The sequence below is a fragment of the Poecilia formosa genome, unplaced genomic scaffold (genome assembly GCF_000485575.1).
Source record: "Poecilia formosa unplaced genomic scaffold, Poecilia_formosa-5.1.2 Scaffold160, whole genome shotgun sequence".
In the NCBI taxonomy this organism is placed as follows: domain Eukaryota; kingdom Metazoa; phylum Chordata; class Actinopteri; order Cyprinodontiformes; family Poeciliidae; genus Poecilia; species Poecilia formosa.
In genome coordinates, this window is record NW_006800099.1 from 1,266,770 (window position 1) to 1,284,660 (window position 17,891).

At 41.8% G+C, this 17,891-nt stretch overlaps 3 protein-coding genes across 5 annotated transcripts in view; 1 reads left to right on the forward strand and 2 right to left on the reverse strand.

The window, feature by feature from the left end:
* The first annotated feature begins 1,561 nt into the window (after positions 1-1,561).
* The window catches only part of gng7 (guanine nucleotide binding protein (G protein), gamma 7), a 21,427-nt gene continuing 5,097 nt past the window's right edge, over positions 1,562-17,891 (forward strand). Inside the window, exons 1-4 of one of the 3 annotated variants that reach the window (XM_007564552.2) lie at positions 1,563-2,358; positions 3,035-3,184; positions 3,689-3,804; positions 5,002-9,989. In XM_007564552.2, the coding sequence (XP_007564614.1) occupies positions 3,718-3,804; positions 5,002-5,127 (213 nt within the window). In that variant the 5' untranslated portion in view covers positions 1,563-2,358; positions 3,035-3,184; positions 3,689-3,717 and the 3' untranslated portion in view covers positions 5,128-9,989. Of the gene's footprint in view, positions 3,185-3,688; positions 3,805-5,001; positions 9,990-17,891 lie in introns of those variants that run through there. The other 2 variants (XM_007564551.2, XM_016677678.1) reach the window with 2 other exon arrangements.
* On the reverse strand, positions 11,056-13,479 carry LOC103146564 (growth arrest and DNA damage-inducible protein GADD45 beta-like). The gene is made up of 4 exons (XM_007564553.2): positions 13,297-13,479; positions 12,793-12,894; positions 12,399-12,615; positions 11,056-12,048 (listed from the first exon to the last, which is right to left on the reverse strand). The coding sequence occupies exons 1-4, from the start codon at positions 13,332-13,334 to the stop codon at positions 11,944-11,946; spliced, it is 462 nt and encodes a 153-aa protein (XP_007564615.1). The 5' UTR covers positions 13,335-13,479; the 3' UTR covers positions 11,056-11,943.
* Positions 14,286-17,853, reverse strand: LOC103146565 (interferon-induced protein 44-like). The gene is made up of 7 exons (XM_016677677.1): positions 17,223-17,853; positions 17,011-17,062; positions 16,072-16,267; positions 15,714-15,866; positions 15,442-15,613; positions 14,690-14,790; positions 14,286-14,610 (listed from the first exon to the last, which is right to left on the reverse strand). Exons 1-7 carry the CDS (start codon positions 17,701-17,703, stop codon positions 14,353-14,355), a joined length of 1,413 nt encoding a protein of 470 aa, XP_016533163.1. The 5' UTR covers positions 17,704-17,853; the 3' UTR covers positions 14,286-14,352.

Genomic DNA, 17,891 nt, shown 5'->3' on the forward strand with positions numbered 1-17,891 from the left:
CACATGAGGAGGAGACGGGGGGTGGAGGAGGGGGGATAATCTTTGGCTTTGATGTGTGCACAATGTCTGGGTGCCTGTGCGTATACGCGTGTGCATGCTTGGCGTGCGCGTGTGTGTGTGTATGTGTGTGTGTGTGTGTGTCTTTGGTGCGTGGATAGCCACGGGAGGGAGGACACGCTGTTCTATCCATCAAAATGCCCGCATTGTGTTTTCACACGGCGGAGCAGCGAGCAGGGCCTGTAAAGCAGAGGACATGCAGGCCCGATCAGCGCCAGGCAGCTGCTGGGATCAATAAGGGGCTGATGCGGGGGGCTCTGCGCGTCCTGAGAGCCGCCGTGGGCTCCGCTGGCTGGCTGCTGATAGCGGGGCCTGTCCAGATCCGGCGGGGCTGTGTTTTTCTGCTCGGGTATTTCGTTGGGATGCTGTGTTGATAATTCGTGTATTCCTCTAATGTTTTGGAGCGGAGATTGATGTGACTTAAGTGGGAGTGTAGGGAGGGTGGGGGGTATTTATTTCAGCTCTCAGAAAGTTTTAAAAATCAACAGGCTGCACATATTATAACAGCAAACATTTGTTGTTGGTTTTTTTTTTGTCTACCTTAATGCTGGTAAGCTTCCATTGAGACCTAGACTTATTTTCATTAGAGAACAACAAAACATTAGCAAGAGGTACACACTATATATGCACCAAAGGAACACTAAATCTGATAAAAGTGTGTGCAGAGACAGCAGTTGCCCTTTTTGAGTAATGTAGGAGGCCATGCAGTGCAAGTGAAGCTGTTATTGCTTTGTACATGAAAATAGCTTCTTTATTAGGTGCACCTATTCCGTTTCTTGATACCACAACTATCATTTTTAGTTCTCACTCAGCAGCATCGATGCATACAGTGGCGAAGATAACTTGCTGAAGTTTAAACTGAGCACAGTTTAAAGTTGCTAAGAGCATGTCAAAAAACAACCGTGTTTTAACTGGATAATCGCAGAAAGTTGTCACTCGGTTGGGCTACAGCTGCAGACGACCACGCCAATTACCTCACACATGTCAGCTGAGAACAGGAAACTGAAGCTGCCTTTTGTCAAGGCTCAGACATTCCTCAAATATCCCTTTAAACCTGGTCTTTTCAAAATATCAAGCTGAGGATGATAAACATGACTCTGCTCTTACAAAAGTACAACTTCGCTAAAGTAATGTGGAAGATACCATTGTCCTGATGTGGCAAGAAAAGGACAGAAAAAGCTGTTTATTATCATCAGCCAACAGTAAATCAGATGTAAAGAAAAGTGAGCAAAAGCTACTTTATCTTAATTTATTTAATGTAGTTTGGCTGATTTGGAAATCTCTTTCCGACCAAAAAACAAGAATTATTCCTAAAAAATTTGTAGGCAAAAAACAAACAACTGCTTTCATATTTAAAGAACAAGAGGAAATATCTTTTTTATTATCACTAAATGTTTATTTCTTTCTGTCTCTTGCACTTGCACACTCAGCCGCTCACACAGGAGCCCTAATTACAGACACGGTTCTCTGATCTGCTCCACGGTTGTGGTAATTAAAGCAGGACTCTCCTCCTGAGAGCTCGGGCGTCAGACAGAGCGGCACGCCGAGGCGCTGGGTGGTGCAGGGCTGAGCTCCCTGGTAGCGCTGTAGGTGAGGCGCGAGGTGTGGTCGTGATCACAAGTAGCTGACAATGAGGCGTTCTTGTTGAGCTCGCAGCTGGGCGAACAAAAGATGCCAGAACGTTTGTGAAAGCGTCTTGGAAACGATGTGGACAAAAGAGCAAACGGTTCACCTGGTTTTCACATTTACTCCTTCAACGTTGTCACATTTTGTCACGTTGCAACAACAACAACTGTCAGTTTACTGTATTTATGTATAAATGTGATAGACCAACACAAAAGTAGTGGTTAGTTTGGATCTGAAAAGTGTGGCAGACGTTTCTTGGCAGACTTTTTAAAAACCAGGTTTCACAGCAATAATTATGGCTAATATGTGGGGGGTTTTTTGGGGGGGTTTCTTACAAAATAACTCAGACTGTCAGATTGGAGGAAAAGCATCCATGAAAACAAGTCAGAGACAGAAATCCTCAAAATGATTTAGATCTGTAGTTTGACTGAACCATTGCCAGCACATGATGATGATGATGATGATGAGGTTGATTATTGTTTTGCTGGATATTTGCAATCGCTGTCCTGCTGGATGGCGTACTGTGCTCCCATTTGCTCCATCCTCCGTCTTTATCATTCTGCCTCTTTTTTTTTAGTTGGTTGTCTGTAACTATAAACTGATTTGCAGAGGATTCCAGCATTTTCTCCACACCTCATTGTGATTTGCTGCAACTTAGAGTGAAATGTGATGCCAGTAAGTCACATTTGTCATTAAAGTAAAGTACCGTTCAGTTCAGTACACTGTAGCATTTTGCATGTGGGGGAAAAAAACAACAACTCCTATCTCATCTTGCCAAAGCACTTCTTTCACGTGTTTGCTTTGTCATCTTATTGCAAACTGCAAAGCAACTTTCAGCAGTGGGGGCATTGCTGCCCTAATGATTGCCTTTATGTAAAGATTAGTTATCCTGTCCTCCACTGTGGATCTCTGCAGCTCCTCCAGAGGCACCATTTTATTTGGAGGGAGTTTCATAACCTGGATTTGTCCTCAACTTTTTATATCAATATTAAATCACACCCTGTTGACAGTTTAGGATTATCTACTACTTGGTTGGTTTCTGAAAGCAACACGTTGCACTTTTATTTGAGGGTGTCAGAGTAACAGATTTGTACTAAAAATAATTTTAAAATAAACATGCATCAGTTTCCTTTCCGTTGATAATTGCTCAATACTTTGTACTCTCGTGTAACATAAGGTTAAAAAAAAAGAAAAAAAAGAAAAGAAACTGAAATTTATGGTTGTAACATGGCAAAATGTGGAAAACGTGCAGAGGTGGGAATCCTCTTACATGTTGAATATGGAATAATTATTGATTATTAGTGTAAAAAAGCATCAAACATTTGTGTAACTTGCTTTTTCTTCTGCACAGAGAGAAGCCAATGTAAACTGAGCTGCCTCCCAGCTCTGTTCTCATTACACGCCTACTGTTGTCCTGCCGCGCCTGCTTTCCCTCAGCTCGTCCCCTCCATCCTCTCACATTAGTGTTCAGAGAGAGTCCTGTCTGCACACCGCCGGTCAGGTAAGGCTCCGTTTGTAGAGGCTAATGTGTCATGATCCATGTTCTTGGCAGTACGGAGTCAGCAAAACAACTTGGAGTTGATTTTTGTTGTTGTTGTTGTTGTTGTTGTTGTTGTTGTTGTTGTGTGCTCCTAGAGGCAGGAAAAGCATTCCTGTCTCAGACATTACGGACATAAATGTGGGCCTGTTTCCCTTTGAACCCCCGGGGTCACTCCGTGTTTATTTTGCATGTTCTGTGTTGCGTATCCACAGGTTTCTCTGTCGACATTTGTGTTGCAATGCCACGTTGAAACCGCTGTGTGGTGCTGTGGCTCCACAACTAATGTTGTTCAACATTTACAATAGAAAGGCGAATCGATAAAAATCTGTCAAGGGTATGAAAGCAGGGTGGGTTCCTGGAAAATTATAGATTCACAGAACAACTTTAAGAGCCATTTGCTTCGAGACAAGTAAGCTAGGGCACGACGACAGCTTCCTTTTGAAGGTCTCTTTCTTCTTCCTGCAGTTTTCTCCTGTGTTGGTGTCTTCTGATGGATGAATATGTCCACTACTAATAATATCGCCCAGGCCAGGAAACTGGTGGAGCAGCTGAGGATCGAGGCAGGAATTGAACGCATTAAGGTGATAATATTGGTCATCTGCTTTGTGTGTGGATCCCATATTTCCTCTCTCGTATTGCTATTTTTTTTGTTTGTTCCTTTTATGCACCACCACTTTAATTGAGCTTTATTGTTAAAGCTTAGTTGTGTTTTTTTTCACTATATACTTTTTTTTTGTTTATAAAGTGTAGATTTCCATGAAATACTAAGCTTGAGTAAAATATGCGAATAAAACGAGGAAAAACCAAAAAACTCATACTTTCTTTTCATTTTTATGTCACCTAGTTGTTCCTCCATTTACAAAATCCATTCAGTAAACTAAACAATAACAAAACTGTCAAACTGAAAAAGCTTATTTTTGGTTCAAACAATTCATCTGACACCTTAACCAGCAGTCTACATAATTGTTGACCTTCATTATTACCTTTTTAAAAGTTGGGAGATTACTGATTAAGAACGTTATCCTGAAAAGTAATGATTTAGTAAGTTCTGCCTTCATTACTTCACGGTGAGAGTACTAAAGCTACTAGTATCACACCTGAATCTTTTTCTAAATACTGCCGTCATACATCACTCTAATCCCACCATCTTTTCACTGCTTTAAATTCAAAATTCCTAAATGGGCAGAACCCCTTATAAATATTTCTGAATTTCAAAATTACTTTAAAAGTTTTTTTTCTTCATTTTCTCAAGATTTAGTCAGAGACTAAAAGGAGAACGAGTGTTGTAGTTGCCAACCCACCTCTGTGGAGGCAGCTCCCACTTCATACCAAATATTCTCCTTTCTCTCCTCTGTCTAGGTCTCAGATTAAATATTTCCCAAATTATTGGTTTTGCTTCTTGTGGTCTGATTTTTATGTTGCTTGTTTTTTGGGTGGGGTTTTTTTGGTGATTGCTGGTTGAAGCTTGATTTTATTTTTCAAGCGTTTCTTTTTTAATTCCTAAAGATAATTGTAGTTAAACATGCAATTATGTGGTGTCATCAGAGGAATGCACTTCTTTTTAGAAAGTTAAATATTATCTTGATAAATACATGATTTAAACAAAATAACAAAACAGATAGAAACAAAATATCACAACATGCTCTAGAGGTGATAAAACGAGTCTTGTAGCTTTAATTTTGTTCATCATTTGTATTTCTTCTTTCCCTCACTCTTGTCGTTTTTCTTTCCTCTCCCTCTATTTTTTTCTGAACCCCTCTTCCCGTCCGTCCCCCCAGGTTTCTAAAGCGGCGGCGGATCTGATGAGCTACTGTGAGCAGCACGCTCGAAGCGACCCCCTGCTGGTTGGCGTGCCCACCTCTGAAAACCCTTTCAAGGACAAGAAGCCTTGCATCATCCTATAGCTTCACACGTGCTTTTTCTTTTGCCCTCACACACACACGCATACACACACAACAGATTCTCCTATTCACATAGGCTCACACATAAAAGTTGACTTTTGCAATCAAAATAGGCCCCCACCCATCCTCAGACGCCAAGAAACCCCAGCTGGCGTTTGGGGGTTACACACACAGTCGCTCCAAATTTAGCCACTAAGAAACAGTGCCACAATCCAGAACCACCACTAGGGGGCAGGTATCTTGTCCTCAGAGCTTCTGAGATGAGTTAAGCATAGAGTATGGTCCAAGGTGCTCGGTATTATTCCCATATGCTGGTGAATTAACAACCACTTAACTTGAAAAGGGATTTCTGACATTTAACAATCGGTAGGAAGCCCGTTTCTTTTCCACCGCCGGTCATGAAACGAGGCGTCGGGTAAATGATGGGCAGCTGCTGCACAGGCAGGCAGTGGGAAGAAGCATGTGGGCAACACAAATAAGTGGTGGGCGCAAGGCCGACCGTGCCAAACACGACCCAGGGTCGCATCGAAAAGCTCAAAAAACGCTTAATCTTCTGCGGGAACTTTAAGATAGAAAAAAAAAAAAGAAAAGAAGACAATCCGAGAGCGTTGTCTTTAGCTAGAGTCTTTGCTTTGGTCAGACCACAGCATGTTCCCTCTCGAATCCGTATCAACAGACCTCTTCTCCGCCTGCGGCCTCTCTGCGGCTGCCTCCAGCCTTTTCTTGGCCAAGCCTCCAGCTGTGCCAACCTGTACAAAAGAAAAAAACCCTGTCTCTAGATACTGATCCGCTGTCGCTGGTTCCGCTGCGGCTCGAGCCGGCTGCTGCCGTTGGTTCAGAGTCGATGTCTTAGCCGACCTCAGATCTGGACCAACCAGAGGAACTCTGCGAACAGCTCAACAAAGAACTCAAGCTATTAACCGTGGACGTTTACTGGGTTTTTTTTGTTTTGTTTTGTTATTTTTTTCTTAAGAAATACTTGTTTGTGAACTCAATGTATGTTTAGGTATTTTCATGAAGCATTGCTTAACATTTAAGACAATACTGTACTATTTTTTTTTTTTGTTGTTGTTTTACCTTAACGGAAAGGAGGCGTTTCCCATGGCCCACCTGGTTTGGATCAGGGGTCTCACCTCATAAGATCGTAGGGTCTCTACTGTACATCAAACCTTCGTGTGCTTTACTTTACGTGGGAGCGAGGCCACAGACTGACCACTTTGGAGAATCCATCTTCTACAACGGAGAAAGTTTAAACCTCAACATTTTCTGTGTTTTCAGTTCGTATTTGTTGTTACAACTAAAGATACATGTAGGGAGTATTTTAGAAAGATGGAGATGTACGTTGATTGAACAATCTGACACCTGCAGTGACTTCAAATCCGGTCTAAACAGTAGGATAAATCCATTTAACGTGAGTTCACCACAATCCAGAGACCGGCTCTTGGATTCCCCCTTTCTGTGTCCTCTGCTCCTCCACCACGCTCCTCCAATCTAACAAAACCAAACTTGATTGTAAAACCTGAAAATGAAGAGGGAAGAAAATGGCATTAAGAGAAACAAACTAAGTGTAAAAACTTTCTTTCAGACGTGCAGAAGTGATAAGTTGAAGAGTAGCTGTCTTGGCTTTTTTATTTTTTATGTTACCTTCTTTCTATGGAGTCCATGAAAGCCGATCAGTTGAGTATTATTACCCTGTACAGTGTTTGTAAGATACAGAATCTAAACACAGAACTACCCCCCGTCTGTGGATGTTGGAATTTTTATCACTGCTTCCCTCTCGTCCGTCAAAGATCATGTCCGCCTTCTCATTTTTCCTTCAGTTTTTAAAGGCTTGCGAGAGGTTGGTTTTAGCCATAGCTAAAAAGCAGCAGTCAGGATTTTAACAAGTAAAAACAAACAAAAATGTTGCAAGGTTAAAGATGGAGTCTGTAAGGGGGATTATTCAACATCAGACCTCATTGCAGTGGCCAAAAAAAACCAACCTCCTGAGCCTTCCTTTAATACCAACGCTGCCATTTTTGTTTTGTCTTAAGTGGTACATTTTTGGGGCAACAAGCAACACAAATGTCGTACATCTATAATTTCAGAGGAGTGATACTATACGGATTGAAACCGGACTTGACGCAAATTTAAGCAAAGCTTTTCAAAAACAGAGTGGCTTGATTTGCACGGTGTTATGATTTTAGTCGATAGTAGGACGCAGTTACAGAGCATGATTGACTTAATTGTTGCTCCTCTGTTGTGATCCCCATGTGACCCAGTTGTGACGCTAACTTTTGAAGGTTATGAGAGGTTCTTCTGGTCCATGCTTCCTCATGCGTGTCTTGTATTTTTTACATCAGTGTTGCACAGATCAGCATTTAAAACAGACTATGCTGAAAGGAGCCAGATTGTGTCGGACTATGTTTGTGTATTTGTGTGTTTTTGAACGCTAAAATCACCAGTTAGCCTAATTCTACATCTTTCTGTAAAAGACATTGCTTATTCTGCCTTTGGATTTTATTCAGAACAAAGAGAGCAGGCAGTTTCACAAGGATAAGACTGCAGGTTGGTGGTGTGTGGCACATAGTGTGCATGTGTGTGTGTTGGGGGGGAAAGGATGTGGTCTGGTGGTGTCTAATTTAGCGGAGACGGAGTTGGGAAAAGACTTGTACTTGTTTGCATTTGTAGGAAAATTTCAAAGAATATTAGAGCACAGTGCCTCTTGTGTCGTAAAACATGGCAGTGTTACAACCCTGTGGTCCTGCAGTTCTAGGTCAGGGTTAGTCTGGCCAGTGGAAAGGTCATGCAGCTTTAGCTAGCACGTGATATTTTGGTGCGTCCGCTTTGTTACATTTTCAAGGTTTTCATCTAGAAATACTTTTGACTCTTCAGTATCCTAATTTATTACACGTTCCAATAGGATTGCTATGTTTTTGCTGTCCAATCAGAAGCAAAATACACTGAGAATAGTCTTGTAAAATATGCACAATTTGACATATCATAATCCTATTCTCTGTAAAACAGTGAGAAATCAATTTTTTAAAATGTTCTCATTGTTTTCAACAGTATATTTGCTACTTTAAACTGATTCAAGCAGTCTTTTGTCCTCTTTCTGCTGTAGTCATTCACAACTACATGGCCAATCGAAACCATCAACTGTGTGAAAAGGCAGAAATGTTGCTCTACACTTCACACATGGCATGCTTAACAAAGACAAGAGTGCATAAGTGCTGTTGAATCTGTTAGATTGCCATCTGGTGATCTGAAAGTAGCAGTCAATAAACAGAAATGAAGTAAGGTACAACCCAATTTTGTATTTTATTCAGGATGTCCCAGTAAATTTGGCAACCCTATCTGCCCCGCAAATAATTACATTGTTTGTAATAGTTAGCATAGCAATTGTTGTCAAATCCCCCTGGTTTTCCAGATTAACTCCCAGACAAATCAAACAAAATTGGGATGTTTGACATCCACTTATTTATTAAGGTGTGCTTACTTTAGCTGGAGAGAGGAGAAAAAAATGTTGCAAGTTAAAATTGTTGTGAAATTCACATACCTAGCATATTCCACCAGTCAAATTAGCTTGTCTTCAACTAATTTGAAACATCATCAGTCAATGAAGTCCAAAAGGACATATCAACAAAGATTTTCAGAACATTTCTATAAAATATAAGTATTGAGGCTAACGGACAGTTTGTCTATTAGCTTAAAAAGTGGAAACTGCTGTAACAAAACTCACCATTCAGTATTTCTGTTGCTCATTATTTAAATAAAATGTTTTACTTTGCTTCAACTTTTCTGTTCAAGAAAATGTATAAGCTTTAGAAAGCTTGTGGGCTGATTTTTCTATTGCAAGTTTACCGTTTTTGATTTGTGTTTGGTCTGAAAGCTAACTAAGCTAGCTTCAACTTACGCGTTATTAAAAGGCTTTTTGAAACCATTTAATATGACAAGCAGAAGGGACATAGCTGTAGTAAAATAAATATAGTATGCTCTGTTTGGACAGAAAATAAATCTGATTATAAAAATGTCTAATTACTAATTAAAAATCATTTTAATTTAATGCTTAAAAGAATGATTACACTGTAATGCTAAACAAATTGTGATATTTTACTATAAATACAGCTTAATACCAGAAAGTTGGTTCAATATGTGGTGAAAAAAAGTATATATAATAATTATAACATAGATGTGTGATTGTTTTTTGTTTTTTTAATAAATGGATATGGGGAAGGAGGATAAAACTTGCAGGGGTCTATTAAAGAATAACAAGAGCATGCATATCATACCACTACGCACACTGTTGCCCTAAAAATGTCTGACAAATTTTATTTTTTTACATTCTTATATTTTTTCTCAATCATTCCATCTCTTCCTGGGCTACAATCAAAGACGGCCGGCCTGAATTGCTGATTTTGCCGACAGTTTGTCTGATTGATTAGTTGTTAGTTTGCCTTATAGTGGCGTATATTGTGTTAATGCTGGTTGTGGAGTTATCAGATCAACAGAACGAACAGTCCTAAAGCGGAGCATGTGGCTCACGTTGCCAATTCACAAAGTGAGCTCAACAAAGAAATTCATTTTCGGCCCTAGTGAGGCGAGTCTGAGGCTCTTTGCTGGTGGACTGTCATATCAAGCATCACTCAGTTGGATCGGAGTCCCATCTGAGACTCATCTTTGTGTTCTGATCTCCTGTGTATGCATACAGTATATGTATCCTTTTTGCCTTGATTGATTCTGGAAAAAAAAATCTATTTTTTGTAACTGTTCTCTGATGTGCCATAACTCATGTTTTCTTGCACACTGTTAATATTTTGTGGATATTGCTGTTAAAAAAACTATTGAGAAGTAGATAACATTAATAAAAAGATGATATAACACAACCTGTCACTGGACTCCATTGTGTTGACAGCTGCTGAAAGTTCCCATTTCACCTATTGAATCCGGCCCATCATGTTTTGTTTTCTTGTTTTATTGTGTCAGCAAAGCATTTTTTTGTTTTGTTTTTTTTCCTGCAGACTGCATAGATTTATGAAGCACATGCACACACATGCTCACTAGTTTAATAAGTACATGGTGTGCAGAGCAGAGATGGAATCACAGTGTACCAAGCTTAAATAGCAAGTCTCCCAGCTGGACCTTTGCATTGTGTTCTTAGTCCTCCTTTAATCTCTAGAAGCCCTCGCTCCGCAGTCACAGATTTATTCAAAATTTCAAACCATTCTGCTCCTGTGGGCCACGAGATTTGGGCTGTGGGATAAATCACAGCCTGTTAAAAGTCCGCCGCCGCCCGTTATCCCTCTGAGTAGCAGAGTGTAAACAAACGTGTGGTCCATGTGCCTGGGTGTTCCCCTTCTGGCCGAGTGGTGGACGGACATGTGACAGCACAGGAAGAAGCAGGGAGTAAAGCGGAGGGCACACAATGGAGACACAGTTTGCCACGCAAATGTGCACGCAGCCTTGAATTGCAAGAAGTTAAAAGTATGTAACAAAACAAGAGCAGTCAGAGAAATGATGAAGGATTGACAGCAAGGCTTTTATCTTCTCCTAACTTCCTGTAGGGACAGTCAGTCTGCATCAGCTGGCTTTGCCTGTTTCTTAAAGCGTAGTTTCAGGCTCCACCCTGGTGTTATTCCGGTTGACTTACGTTTACTACAAGACTTTGACCTAGCAAGAGCAAGCATTTTTCCATGACTTCAGTGCCACCGTAAACAGCTGTTGTGTAACTCGGCAGCTTCCGTGATGCACGCTTGACTTTTCTTTTGGATTTTTAGTAGGAGTCTTCTCACCCTATGATGGACTGGCAACCTCTCCATCGTGTGGCCCACCTATTGCCCAATGGCTGCTGGCTGGCTGGCTGGCTGGCTGGCTGGCTGGCTGGATGGATGGATGGATGGATGGATGGATGGATGGATGGATGGATGGATGGATGGATGAAAGGAAATCTTCTCAATGGATCCAATAATTTATTGACTTATTGCACAAAAGAATAGACCAAGAACAAATAATACAAACAATAAATTAAACTTTTCATACTGTTATAAAATAGGCAGCATTTGTAAAGGCACATTACATCATGGTCCTGATCAGATCATTCTGTATCCCCTGAGGTTTGAATTCAGACCAAAAAAAAAAAAAAAAAAAACATCATCAGGTCCTGAGACCTTTTTTTGTTTGCTTGTTTTGTTTTGTTTTCTTTTTTTTGCAGTTTTTTTGTTCTGCAAAGCCAGCCAGATCCTTCTAACAGAGCAGTTTCAGTTTCCATAGCGATCACTCCTCCACAGGTTCAGCTGCTCTCTGCAAAAACGCACTCACAGCACACCCAGGCGTTTCTAAAGAAAGACATTGTGCGTGCATACCATGTTTTCACGCACACCCTTTCTACGCAGAGACTCTCCCAACTCTGAACACTTAGGAATGTTGGCTATACAGTAGTTTCACTATTACAACATTTCAGTCCAGATATCAAACATACAAATCTTCCAGGTATGAACTGGGTGTAGACAAGACACAGCCTGCTGCAACCCTAAATGATTAATTTTAAAAAACGGTCCTTGAACATTGTGAGAGCCCAAACAGAAGCCCAAAATAGGTGCATAAGATAGTTTCTTCTCCATCAGGAAAACAATCAGTCAATCCAGTCTTCTTTCTTCACGTCTTGCAGAAAAGTCTAACTGTTTTACAGCAACTTTGTGAATGTTTTCGGCTCATCCTGCCTTCAGTCTGGGTGCTAGGATTGAGTCCACTCAAGACTATAGCAGCTTGACCATCGAGTTCCTTCATTTCTTTTGCATTTCAACCCAAAAACTCCAGGGTCTCTAGGGACATTCAGACCCTTCAGCGTTCCTGCAGAACCAGTTCAGGGACCCACTGGTCTAGGCGTCGACTCTCTTGGCAGTAAGTCCCAACTTCCTGTAGCCTGCAGTGGTCTACCTGAAGATTCTGCAAGGAAAATAAAAGAAAATAAATGATTAGCACGATCATGTATTAAGGAGAATTCGATATGAAGATGGCAAGACATATTTACAGTGGAGCGAAAAGCATCAGCCTTTCAGTTCATAAGAAGTTTCTGTTTAAGGAATGGACCGGCATGAGATTCTCAAGGTATAGCTGAACTATACCTTGAGAATTACCACAAGGCTCTAAGCGAAGCAAATGTGTAGGCACTTTCTTTTCAGTGCATAGTAACAAGTGGGGGTTAGGGAGGGTAGAGCTGCCCCTTTCTGGATTTTAACATGTAGAATGCACCTTGATACCCGTAACCAGGCCGTCGCTCGTCATAGCAAACCCACCGTGACCAGCATGCAGTGGAGGTCTCCGCTCTCCTCCTGGTTTAGGTTGGCATCCACTCCGCCCAGAAGCTGCCACAACCTCTGAACCCCAGAGACCCGCAGGATGTTGATGCCGCTGTCGCAGCAGAAGGACTGCAGCAGCGTGAAGTGGATCTGCAGCGCCACGTCCTCCTCATCGTCAGCCGCCAGAACGCACAGGACCACGCTGTCCGGATCTCTGGGGAAACCGAGGGAAACATTAGAGAGGGAGGAAGAACAACAAACACCTTGTAACCCGCACGTTTGCAGCTGTCAGACTGGGGCAATGTCAGTGTCTGGAAGGCGAGCAGAGCAAATACAGCCGAGAAACACGATAATGCCCCGACTTAAGCCATAATTAATGGTTTCTACTCACGCATTGAGGAGCTTTGCTGATTCATAGATGCCAACAGTGAGGCAGTGCTGTTTCTGGGCAGTTACAAGCAACTCCTCCAGTGCCAGGCGTGCAGACTGCATCCTGAGGATTGGGACAGAACAATTACTCCTTAGAACACAGAAAGAGACAAAAGCAACTTCAAAAATTGTCCAGTAAAAATGCTAAGAGAGGCTATGAAAGAAGTAAAACAAATGCATTAGCCAGGTACTTTAATGCAGCAAGTATCTAATGCATAAAATAATATCATTTGTACTTTACTGTGAAGTATTTGTGCAGCATGCATGGATAAAATAACCCCAATCAGTCCTTATTGTGGAATATTAACATTGCTTTTGGTTTCATTTCTATAGAATCTGCAGCCCTGGCGAACAGCATAAGAAATAGCGACAGAGTCAAAGGACGTAAGACATTCCTGTCCAGAACAGGACGTCCCTGCAAACAGAACGTAAAGATCGTTTCCAAACATTGCAAATAAAATCTGACCTGTTCTCTACGGAGGCGAAACTTTCCTCGGGAATCATGTTTGCAAATCAGAAAACAATCCCAGCTTGGTGAAAGCGTTAATAGTCCACGTAGTCTGAGAGAGTAAGATCTCTGCGGGAGCGATCGCAACGCAGCGTTTGTGGTGGTTGCACAACGCGCCTTATACTCTGGATCCGAGGAGGGCGGCACCGAAACTCTTCGGCTTCTCCCATTGGCAGAAGCCGAAGCGACGTCTCACGGAGACGCCTGGGTTTTACTTTTGTTGTTAAACTGGCGGGTGGTTGTAAAGAACTTTGAAGGAGAAAAAAAAATGACTGCTGTGTCATTCTGACATTGTTTCGAATCAGACGTTACGCACGAAAAACATGTGATCACAAAGACGTCTGCAAAAAGAATAGAAATAAACAATCGAGAGCAATTGTGCAACATAAAGCCCCCTCACATTTTCCATAACAAAGATGTTCCGAAACATTTCATGTGAAATTATGACTGACACCTACTGGCTGACCAAAGTAAGCAACTCTCTGCTAATTTCTAATCACAGTAACCATAGTGAACATGCATGTATTTTTCACAAAATGAAATGAAATGTATTGCAAAAATGTGTACTTAGAACAAAGTCTAAATAGGTGGGGTTTGGGGTTGGGTGTGCGTGGATTATTTATTCTGTGGCAGCATGCAGAGCAAAGCTTCTGGATGACGCGCTCCAGTGGAATGTGTTTAATTGGACTTTGTAATTGTGCGTAAAGAAATTGACACTGGTTCAGCTCATTTCCTTTACAGTTTATTTATATGGCAGCAACATAAAATGACACCTCAAGGTGCTTTGCTAGACAAATACATCTAATCCAGTCTAAGTCCAGAAATAAGGAACCATATCAATTTAATAGGATTCAGTAGATATGAGTTTTCAAAGCCAGCCCACCACATTGTATTGACTTTTCAGCAATCCCTCCTCACCCCAAGCACAGCTGTCAATCAGAAACCTCCTGATGGTTAAGAGCATTAAGCAATCCACACTTTTCCACAATACAGTAACATGTGTAACTGTGTAGCTCAAACAATCTTAGGCTCGTCACGTTGTGACACAACTTGGCGGGGATCGATGGATCTGTAGAGCTCTGGTCCATTGCTTCCATCCTGATCATCTGTGATCTGGTTTTCAAAGTAGCTGTCTGCATAGTTGAGCATTTGCTCCAAGACCATAAACAGCAGTATGTCGGTGTTCTGATCCAGTTCCAGCTCCTCGCTGTAATTCTTCACCGGCAGCACGTAGGACAAAGGGATGCCCAAGGAATCACTCAACTGGCGGGCCTGAAACAACATTTATAGATCTCCTTCATATTACAAGATGTTTTCCTGCAATAAGGTAAATATCGGCTTAAAATGTTACCTTCTCCTGGATGTAAACACTGCGATAGACATTTTTCAAGTCCTTTGCCACTAGTGGACAGGCTTCATCCACTTTGGTCATCAGCAAAATCTGAGGGATTCCTGGCAGGAAACAAGATTAAGAGAATATTGTGATGATCGCCAGGGTATGCTTTTTATGCTTTTGTAGCTTGATTACAAGAAATCAGAGCTTCATCCTGGAAATGCTGGAGGAAATTTGTGTAAGCAAACGCATCCCATTAGTGACACCTAATGCATTTTCCCCATTTTCTCAAGATAGAATGAGGAAGATCAACACAAAATAATTATTTAGGGGAAGGTCAGGACTGAAAGGTTTTTAATTTTGTTACAAATAATCTGAAACTCACAATCCCAGAAGAAAAGTAAAGACTTGAGACATTGGCTGAGGGTCATTTTCCATCTTGAGCCTGGACACACGCCCAGAGTGAGAGTAGGATGGGTTAGATCCAGCATGTTGATGTTTTAAAATGGCCCAGTCAAAGTCCTGACCTACATCCAACTGATTGAAAATGATTTTCTATTCAGTCCAAATGAGTCTGAGTACATTTGCATTTTGCACTTCATGGATATGCAATAGTTTGTCTTGGTCCAACACATAAAATCCTGATAAAATACTTGGGGTTCTAACGTGACAAAGTGGAGGTATGAAAACATTTTTAAAGCACCACGTAACTATAGCAACATAAGGTGAATACTTTGAAATGTTCTTCAGTATAACATTTTCCCACAAACCAAGTTGGTTGGCTCTTTTCCGAATGGCAGTGAGCTTATCCAGCATTTTCTGGCTGAGAAGGGACACCTTGCAGGTGTCGATGACGTACGCCAAGCAGTGGATCGTGTCGTTCAGAGTCACGTGTTTCTGATAGCCTGGAGAATCTTCTAGGATTGACGAACAGCTGCTGAACTGAAGAGAGCAAACAAATGATTTGCTTTCAAAAATTTATTACGCCACATCTAAATGGCTTACATAATGTGACGCTAAAGTATGCGTGTGTTTGAAGAACCTGGTAGCGGTCCTTCATGTGCCCCTTGAAGATGCTGACTATGTCGTCAACGTTCAAGCCGGAGTCAGCGTTTTCCTCCAGCCCCATTGTGTCACAGAGGATCAGAGGAAGAGTCCCACCACGTCTTCCTGTCTTAATGGTGTAGGCGCGATACTGCAGGAGATATAAGAAATATATAAATTGGTGGCCAGTTAAAAATAAGTCAAATCTAATCCTGTTACCACCATCAGCTGTAAGTTACAGGAAGTGTAACAGATCCGTGTTTCCCAGTGAATCCTGCACATTTCTTCCTTTGAATCTGATCAGCAGTGATCAGATTCAGTGAATGTGAATCTAGCAGTGAATGTTTTGTTGGTACCTGAGTGGTCACACTCGTCCTTGCTGTGCCAGTGATGGCTTGGCATGTCATGTTGCCCCGAAATGCGGAGTTGATGGAGTTAAAAAAGCTCGACTTGCCGGCCCCAACAGGGCCCACCAGCAGCACGCGGGCTTGATTGACGGCTTTGATTTCAGGCAGATAGTTCTGGATGCTCGTCATCAGTTGTTGCTTTCTTCTGCAAAAGAAACAACATTAAAAAAAAGAAATTTTAAAAAAGAGAACGTAAATAGTCAAGATTATGATCATTATAGATTTAAAATAGCAAAAACACTCTGCACGTTTCTCAGTCAGTCATTATATTTAGCACATCAAGATCTGTTTTCTAACAAATTCACGAAATAAAAAGAAACACCAATATTTACAAATCACTCTTTTCTTTTCCAGAAGTGTTTAAAATCGCTCTACCTAAAAATGCTGTTGCAAGAATTATGGTGAGAAAACCTCTTGGCACAATTCAGCGTGGATTTGAAAATGTAACTTTTGCATATTGGGCTGCACAGTGGCGCAGTTGGTAGAGCTGTTGCCTTGCAGCAAGAAGGTTCTGGGTTTGATTCCCTGCCCCAGTCTTTCTGCATGGAGTTTGCATGTTCTCCCTGTGCATGTGTGGGTTTTCTCCAGGTTCTCCAGTTTCCTCCCACAGTCCAAAAACATGACTGTCAGGTTAACTGGCCTCTCCAAATTGTCCCTAGGTGTGAGTATGTGCATGGTTGTTTGTCCTGTGTGTCTCTGTGTTGCCCTGAGACAGACTGGCAACCTGTCCAGGGTGAACCCCACCTGTCAACCAGAACATTAGCTGGAGATAGGCACCCGCACCTCCCAACCCCACTAAGGAACAAGAAGATGGATGGACTTTTGCATATTTTACAGATTTTCTTTTAAGAGTTTCTACATAAAGACATGTTGCCTTTGGTTACATACTCAGACGTCCACTGGATGTTTCTCCAAGGCTTCTCCAGGAGATCTCCTAGACCTGTTATTGTAATAAAAAAATATACATATTTAAACCGGTGTTTATTCTTTAGACTAGATTACATACATGCACATGTGTAATCTAGTCTAATCGTCGATCTCCGACGAATCAGTCATCGGAGATCCATTGTATTTTCATTAAAGAAAGTTCTTTCACGAACCTTCAACCCGATACACCTCAAACTCTGTCAGTGCCAAGTCATTCCCATGCATCTCTGCTTCCTGGAAGTTGAAGCAGTCGCCTGGATTGGATTGCACTGCAGGCTTGTCCTCGTGCAAGAACACCAAGGCGCCAAAGTTTGGACCGGGGCCTCCATCTGTGAAGGCATGCTTCCCACTGATACTCCCCACTCTGAGTGGTTTGTTTCTCTCAGCACTGATGCTGTAAAGGAAAGCCGCCCCGTCAATGACGGCCTGTCCGCTCTGGGCGTAGTCCTTGGACGTGTAAGCCCCAAAGACAAACCCTGCAGCATTGTAGGCCACAATGATGGTGGGCCCCTGCCGGTCACAGCGGCCGTGGAAGGCGGCTGCAGTGAAGCCGTGGATGCTGGCCTTGTACAGGAGGTGGAGTCGGGCGTGGCTGAAGAGAGACAGCAGATCTTTCTCCTGACGTTTGGACAGACTGGATGTAACTGCGGACATGATGGAGGACAGGCTGGACAAAGAGTGAAAGAAGAGCGAGCTGCTGTCAAGTGTTACTCAATGAGATTTACAACTTTGCATATAAAGAAGTTGACAGATAAACAACAAATATAGTTTCTTACAGAAGCATTCATCTATCTATCTATCTATCTATCTATCTATCTATCTATCTATCTATCTATCTATCT

Bases quoted from the DNA above. Each gene is read 5' to 3' on its own strand.
- LOC103146564 (XM_007564553.2), bottom strand. From the start codon at position 13,334: ATGATTCCCGAGGAAAGTTTCGCCTCCGTAGAGAACAG. The intron at 12,616-12,792 runs GTGAGTAGAAAC...CGGTTTCCCCAG, and splicing joins TCAGCAAAGCTCCTCAATGC to AGATCCGGACAGCGTGGTCC. The intron at 12,049-12,398 runs GTGGGTTTGCTA...TTTTCCTTGCAG, and splicing joins TCCACTGCATGCTGGTCACG to AATCTTCAGGTAGACCACTG.
- LOC103146565 (XM_016677677.1), bottom strand. From the start codon at position 17,703: ATGTCCGCAGTTACATCCAGTCTGTCCAAACGTCAGGAGAAAGATCTG. The intron at 16,268-17,010 runs GTATGTAACCAA...TTTCTTTTGCAG, and splicing joins AACATCCAGTGGACGTCTGA to AAGAAAGCAACAACTGATGA. The intron at 15,614-15,713 runs GTTCTTCAAACA...TGCTCTCTTCAG, and splicing joins ACATGAAGGACCGCTACCAG to TTCAGCAGCTGTTCGTCAAT.